The sequence below is a fragment of the Montipora foliosa genome, chromosome 13 (genome assembly GCF_036669935.1).
Source record: "Montipora foliosa isolate CH-2021 chromosome 13, ASM3666993v2, whole genome shotgun sequence".
NCBI classification, from domain to species: Eukaryota; Metazoa; Cnidaria; class Anthozoa; order Scleractinia; family Acroporidae; genus Montipora; species Montipora foliosa.
The window spans coordinates 26,820,323-26,827,822 of NC_090881.1; the positions used below are offsets into that span (position 1 = coordinate 26,820,323).

Sequence of the window (7,500 nt, forward strand, 5' to 3'; positions counted from 1 at the left end):
ACGATGTGTCCAAATTGAAAGTCTGTGTTCCCAGCTTTGCATTTCAGTAATTGAACATTATATTCAGTTCGCCTGACTCTCTGCGGAAATCGACGCTCGCATTAAAGACAAATAGCATTTTTACATCTTTGCATTTTTTATACTGTGTTAAAGTTTAAAGAGATGAGCCTTCTTGATTTTCCCATCTCATAAGTTAATCTCTTGTGAATGCATGATTGTGGCTCTGTGAAAAATAAACTCATAAATTATTTTGTATTTTGACTGCTGCTTAAATGATTATTGACGCTGCTCAATAAATTGGAACATCTATATTGAAGACATTAAAACGAGAAAGAATAAGTTCAAAGTAATATTCTCAGGGTCGGGATGTTTTGCTTTTTTCAATGTGTCTCTGACGTAGAAATCCTAAAGTGAGATCTTTCCTTGTAAAGCTACTGACCTGTGATTTCCTATGGCGCATTTTACAAACATACATTGTACTTCTGTCTATAGTAAAATATTTAAGTTGCAATACATTTCAAGGTTTATTCTGTTGTATTCTATTCTTGTAGCACTGATTACATTGCCATGGTAAGGCTGGTAATTCTCGGGAATGTAAGAACGGCTGCATGAAAGGTTGTTTGGTCAGGCTGGCGTTGTGGCTCATTAAGCCTGCCACCTCTGTGGTCGTATCTGAGCTGAGTTACAACAGATTGGCCTCACTCGGTGGTTTTTCTCTCGGTGCTTTGGTTTTCATCGACTCACAGAGAATTATTTTAGTCTGGCTGTGATGGAGTGTGCCTTTTGATCGAGCGTCGACGGTGCTCCTACATCAAACATGAACCGTATCTGCCAGCTAGAGGCACCTTGTGTATGCTGTCGGCCCCATGTCATAAGCAGAAGCGCCCTTCCTTCACATTCTCTTCCCAAGACTATTCCTTTTGTCTAAGAAATCGTCGAGACTGAACTCAGTTTCATATTGCAGCTACTTAATATATGTGCTCGTGAGCGTCTTGTGGAAAAGTGAAAGGTAAACACTTAACTGTCGGAGTTCTGCTCAGCTATAAATCCTTTGGTTCTTATATGTTTTGTAAAAGACTTTTTGTGCATTGCTCTTGGTCGGTCTGATACCGTTAGAGTTGAATCCCAAGCTTCTGAGGTACCATTTAACTGAGTTCTAGTCAGCGCAATATAGATTCTACGGTTCTTATAGGTTTTGTAATCCCTTAAAGGATAAATTACTAAGCAGCCTTGTCGGTTTGTTTGTACAAGATTGCGACAGCTTTTTAATTTTCACTTCAATAAAGGCCAGATAAAAGTTAATGTCCAATAATGCTCTCTAGACGAAAGGGTGGTTCATTCTAGCGGCTTAGTGTTTCATGCCATTTACATCCAAGAAGTTCCCCTAGTGCAGATCTTCCTAGAGTTACAATTTTAATTTCTGACTGAGAGATAAGAAGATCCCAGCACAGTAATGTAAACTGCTTCCACTCGGAAAATCCAAGTTTAAAGGAAAAGAAATCAAACATAGTGGGGTTTCTGCGCATTGTAAACTGAAATTTCTTAGTCGATGTAAACCAAGTGAAAGGAATTGTTTTCGCCCTCTAGGATCTGTTAAGTACAAGAAATGCACCAATTAAAAATTTAGGGTGTGTTATATATTAAACTCCAGAGAGCTATAAATCGTTCGTGTGTTAATTGAAATTCTTGTTTCGAAGAAAACGTTCTTCACGAAACTAATACAGAAAAATCTCTTGACGTTTTATCAATTAAAGTATTAATACACTTGCGAGCGATAAGAGGGTTTTAGTGTCCACGCATGAACCCCGACCTGTGCCGTTTTCGTGAGAGTGGCTGAGTGAAACGCATTTTGTGCATTATACAATTTTATTAAAAACATCTGCAAAATAATGCTGTGATAACAGAGCCAGCTTCCTGCGCATTTTTCAAATCAAAAACTCTTCGTGGAAACTCCATAAAGTCCAAATTCAAACCAAAACGCTGAATTAAAGCGCATTTAATTTAGCGTTGTTTACGTGGAATTCTTCCTATCTCGCTTCAAACTGTTTACCTTACTTTCATAAAGCGCTTAAAAGGAGACATTTGGGAAAGAAAACAAATTAAGCCGCTAGAGTTTAATACCGAGCATGACGCAAATTCATGCTTGAAAGTTAATGTGCAGCCCATTGTGAAAATGACCACAGAATGCTTGGTACTCAAATGATTGCTTTTCAGAAGCATACATGAAATATCTGAGGGCTTACAGAATGAATGTCAACAATAAATCATCTGCCTTAAATTTCTTGACAATTTTATTGGTGTAGATCCCCGGTCCCTACCTGCCTTATCAAACTTTCCAGGGAGTTTGGCAAATATTTTTTTAGTAATTATCAAACATATACAAACATATATTTTCAGCCAGAGAAATTATGACTCCTCTGGGGAAACGAAAACCGAGATATTATCTTTTTTAAAATACATTGTTAATTTATTCACCTTTTGTTGTATCCAAGGATTTTCAACAATGGGGACATGGTCACTTAAATTAAAAATCGTACGTGAAAGCGATATATTAGTATACGAAAAAACATTGAAATTGTCACGCCACATAAAGAGCCAGTGCGATATGGCATGGTGTGGCACTGTGAAAATAAAGAGGCGGGAGAATTCTTGACAAAAAAGATTATCCACCTTCTTTTCTCTTGGACAAATATTGTTAAGTTTTCATTGTTCAAAATTTGCTATTAAGAATAAGCAGGCTTTGCATCTGTAAAACGAATTGTCGGAAAACCATGTCAATCAAACGAAAGAGATCAGAGAAGAACTTTAGTCGTTCCATATGCATACGTACACTGATTGATTTATGCAGAGTGATCTCGAAAGCTTTTTTTTTTTAGTTTTATGACAACCCGGTTGCGCGAAAGTGTCTTTTGTGGTTAACATTGGCGGATGGTATTTAAATAACGGTAGAACTTTGTATTTTTTTACACACATCTAGACAGAAACCCCGCGAAGTGACGAATCCTGCCTCCTTTTAGGTAATTGGAACAAGCACGAAACACCTTTGAATTTTGCCCGATAGGTGGTCGGGATAAATAATAGTTGTTAATACGGGCAAATGCAGTCGCATCTGATCCGGTAACCAGTGACGAGGTCGACATCACAGAGTCAATACGAAGACAACGAGAGCGGACTCGTGACTTCCCGCCTGCAAAAGTCACATCGATCAGACAAGTAAGCCAAAAAGTGAACCCGGGTCTTCAAAAGGAAAAAAAAATAGCATCGACTTCCTCAAGCTCCTCGATTGGACCATTCGCTTTTGTTCAACAGTATGGGGAAAAAACAAAGCAAGAAATTAGACCCAGAGGTCCTGGGCGATCTCCTAAAAAACACGAAATTTGACGAGAAGGAGTTGAAATCTTGGTACAAAGGCTTTCTCAAAGATTGCCCCAGTGGATTTCTAACAAAACAACAGTTTATTGAGATGTATAAGAAGGTCTTCGACAAGGGAGATGCTTCCAGACTTGCAACTTGTGTTTTTCGGCGATTTGATGTCAACGGAGATGGCAAAATAGGCAAGTCGAGGAAATTTTGATATTTTAAGTTATTCAAAACTAGTTGACATTTTTCATAAATTTTTTAATTTTATGCCAATATTTTGTAGAAAAATATACCCAATCTGATCCCCGGTTGTCTTGCATTAAAATATTTTCATTTGTATAAACAATAATGCAGTGATCCTGTGATCTCGAAATACAGCCCCACTGAATAATGAGTAAATTCAAAAACACCACCAACACAGAGCATAAATAAAAGCTGGATTACGTATACCTTTATAACTTTTGCAAATTCAGGAGACAAGTGATCTATTTTACCGATAGCAAGTGCTAACAACAACTCTCGCATGTTTTTGCTACTGAACTGGTTTAACAAAAAAAGCGTATGATGTGTTTTTTAGGTACGAAGATTTGAGGAAGGAAATTTTTTTTTCCTCAAAGCAACGAATAAATGTAGAAAGACGTATGTTTACAATATGTTTCAAGGTGCCATGAATAATTAACGCTGTGTCAGTAATTGGATTTTTGCGCTTATTGCAAGAATTTTTATTTGAGATGGGTTTTGTTCTTGAAAGATCAATATTATGGAAATAAGTAGCTCGACTCTTCCTTCACAGAATTTTAGAGGAAGGAAATAACTCATCCGAGGTTACGAAAGGTTGCAATTATCACCAACAAATGAAGCAGAAAATAAAGCCAGTGTTAAGCTATGCTGGATGTTCGTCGGTCCGGAAAGTAAGAAACTAGCAAAGCATGCTATCGACAGGAACTGATCTGTCACCCATCACAAAAGTTATACCACCTTTCTTGTCAATTCCTTCATTTCCATTTTTTTTTCGCAAACATGCATTCGGATGACGCGCGGACAAAACGAGTGAAGCTCGATAATTTTGCAAAGAATTACCGAATGTTTCAAAAACAGGTGCAAAAAAGAGAAGGTTTTACTATTCTCGTTCGAAGAAAAAAAAGAAATATAAACAATACCTTTCGTAAAATAACACAGATTTAGATCTAGTGATAACGCCTTTTACCAATAGCGTTGCTTAAAAGATATTCTGTCTGTTGGAAACTGGCTCTCTGAATCGTTGCATTAGAAGTAAATTCAGTTTCAAGTTATTCGAATGAATTTCTCACAGTATGACCGGCTTTTCCACTTCATACTGAATCAGTACCTCAATACATTTTACTCAGAAGCGCCTGCCAACAAGGAAGCCTTAACGAGTTATTCATTTTGTCATTATGGTATACATGCCAACATTTTCTCTTGGTATAATGTTGTATATGTATTTGATTTCGTCGTCTACCGCATAAAACACACTAACGAAAAATACGTACATACATACATACTTAATTTTATACTCGAGAACCCGGAGCTTGAAAAAAAAGAGTATTTTATCAATTTGCCGACAGATTAAAAACTTCTGCATAATTTCACTATCTCACTACATCGCAACTGCGTGCCCATTATTGAAAAGTGAAACAAACTGGAATTCAAATTCGTCATATTAAATATTAATCGGGTGAGCAATTTTCTCGAATATGTTGGTATAAAAATGTGTATCTAGGACTTAAAATGAAGAATTCTAATCGCGCTGAACTATAACTAAAATATTTAAGACTTAATTACAAGTGGCCTTCGCAACGTTTGATATGCAGATACGGACTCACTCGTAATCAAATAGTAGTTGCGGGTAATGTTTTAATGAAACGAACCCAGAATTTACTGATTGTGAGATGCAGTCAGTTATCGATAAGATTAGATGCTTCCAACAACTCCGAAAGTTGCTGTAAGCGTTCATAAATAAGAGTGCAAGCGCTCAGAAAACGTGACTGGCCTAAGAGTGCAGATTATTCAGTTTTGATTCACTTTTCTTGTTGCATCCCAGGAAGTAAAGGGTGTGGTACTTCACTGACACTTTACCACAGTTACGGAAAGGTCGTCTCCAGAGTCTCTTTCATTCTTTTCCAAAGAGGGAAGAGAGACCCTGGAAACCATAATAATAATAATAATAATAATAATAATAATAATAATAATAATAATAATAATAATAATAATAATAATTATTTTAATTATTTTAAAACGCTCCTTTATATAGAGACTTATGTTCCGTAAGAGGACATAGGCTACGCTTTGCGCCCTATGTACTTTTAACATTAGAGCATCCATACGTGTATACTGCAGATAATAATAATAATAATAATACCCTAAACATTGCAAGAAGTATGAAGATACTAGTTCATAAACAATGAAAAATGAACAATGAGCACGGAATTGAACTGATATACAATTACTCTTATAATATCATGGGTGACAAATTACTCCTTAATTTCGGCGCAAAATTTCAGCGTTAATTTATAATTTCACATGTGAAATTACAAAATTGCCATGGTAACATCTCTAGGTATCTCGATCAGAGCCAAGATGGCGTCGAGATTTAAGACAGTGACCATTGAAGAAGTTACAGACAGAACAGGCACGCAGAATTCGAAAGGTATTTTTGGTGAAGAAACTCAGAAAATTACGAACTTTAGCAAAAGTGTATGCTTTAAACGAAAACTGTATTCTTCTTAATGTTCTCGGTTTTCGATGCGATAAACCAGTAAAAACAATTCCGGTTGTGAGCGTAATTTGTCACCCAGGACATTAAAAGGTAATCAAATGGTTTTCTCGTGAAATTAGGAAATAATTTCACTTGCGTTTTGTCAAAATTCTGATAATTTCCCTCGCCTAAAGGCTCGGGAAATTATCAGAATTTTGACAAAACGCGCGTGAAATTATTTCCTAATTTCACTCGTCGCCATTTGATTACACATACATATATTTTTGAAACAGTTTTTAATCTATTCCTATTTCGTTTATAGTTATCTAGTTTCATTTTATTGTACTTAGTCACTTAGGGACACTTTTTACATTTTATATAGAATCTACCAAAAAATGTTAAAAAAACTAATTCTAGACTTTAGACATCAGGGATAGAAATTAGAATTAGTATTTTAAGGAAAAAGCAAGGATTATCTAGCTTTTAGTATAATTTTCAGCGGTGAATATTAAGCATTTAATGACTGGCCCCAAGGGAAACAGTGAGTTTTGTTTCCGCGAGACCCTCAATGTTCCCCGAGGCGAAGCCGTGGGAAACATTGAGGTCGAGGGGAAACAAAACTCTCCGTTTTTTCCGAGGAGCCAGTCATTAAGTGTTTTGTTATACCTCCCAACTCAAAATAGAACAATACACAGATAAAAGTTATTTGCTTGACGTCGGCTGGCGTACAGATTTGCCGCCGTTTCAAAGGTGCACGACCTGATCACGTGTGAGTCGAAAGTTCAAGTTGTTGTTGCTCTATTTGACCAATGACACGTGACACGTTCTCCTCCAATCAGAAAACGTATTTGAGTTGGGAGGTATAACAAAAGAATTTAGTGTCATATTCACCGTGCTACCCCTAGAATATGACATTTTGGAGGCGTGGCTGCTAAGCTAATCAAGCCCTTTTCGTGACTTTTTACCGTGTTTTATCACGTTGTTTTGCACTTTCTTGATATTCACCGCCGAAAATTACACCAAAACAATTATTCGCTTCAGGCTCAGCGATACTCTCCAATATTCACTTCGCCTTCGGCGAATTATTGTTAATTATAAACTACATTTGTAGGATTTTAGGATTTATAATTTTTGATTATTTTAATCTAGATTGATTTAATTAAGATTTAAGTAGGTTTTTTAAGAGCTACGTAAGTTTTTTAAAAAAAAAGAGATTTCCAGCGAACGGTCACGTGATCTCACGCCCAATCATCCCAGTTACTTTAGGGATTCATGCGTATCTGCTGCCATAATAATAGTAATAATAATATGAGTTTTTTAATGACGAATTTTCAATGGAAAATCAAAATCTAACTTGAGATCTTGTTCAGGTTAGGGCTGAAGGTGCATTGAGTGGTAGATATCTGCGGAGACTACTACTGAAC

At 36.4% G+C, this 7,500-nt stretch overlaps 2 protein-coding genes across 9 annotated transcripts in view; both read left to right on the top strand.

Moving 5' to 3' along the window:
* LOC137984116 (protein Wnt-4a-like) overlaps nucleotides 1-1,630 on the top strand; it is a 34,792-nt gene extending 33,162 nt beyond the window's left edge. For 5 of the 8 annotated variants that reach the window (XM_068831330.1, XM_068831328.1, XM_068831331.1 and 2 more), the window contains one exon: nucleotides 1-1,628. This exon is cut by the window's left edge and continues 2,295 nt beyond it. The gene's annotated coding sequence lies outside the window, so the exon portion shown is untranslated. The other 3 variants (XM_068831326.1, XM_068831327.1, XM_068831333.1) reach the window with 2 other exon arrangements.
* Nucleotides 1,631-2,853: 1,223 nt separating this feature from the next.
* LOC137984121 (neurocalcin homolog) overlaps nucleotides 2,854-7,500 on the top strand; it is a 5,651-nt gene continuing 1,004 nt past the window's right edge. The window contains exon 1 of the mRNA XM_068831338.1: nucleotides 2,854-3,554. Coding sequence (XP_068687439.1) covers nucleotides 3,311-3,554 — 244 coding nt within the window. The 5' untranslated portion in view covers nucleotides 2,854-3,310. The remainder of the gene's footprint in view (nucleotides 3,555-7,500) is intronic.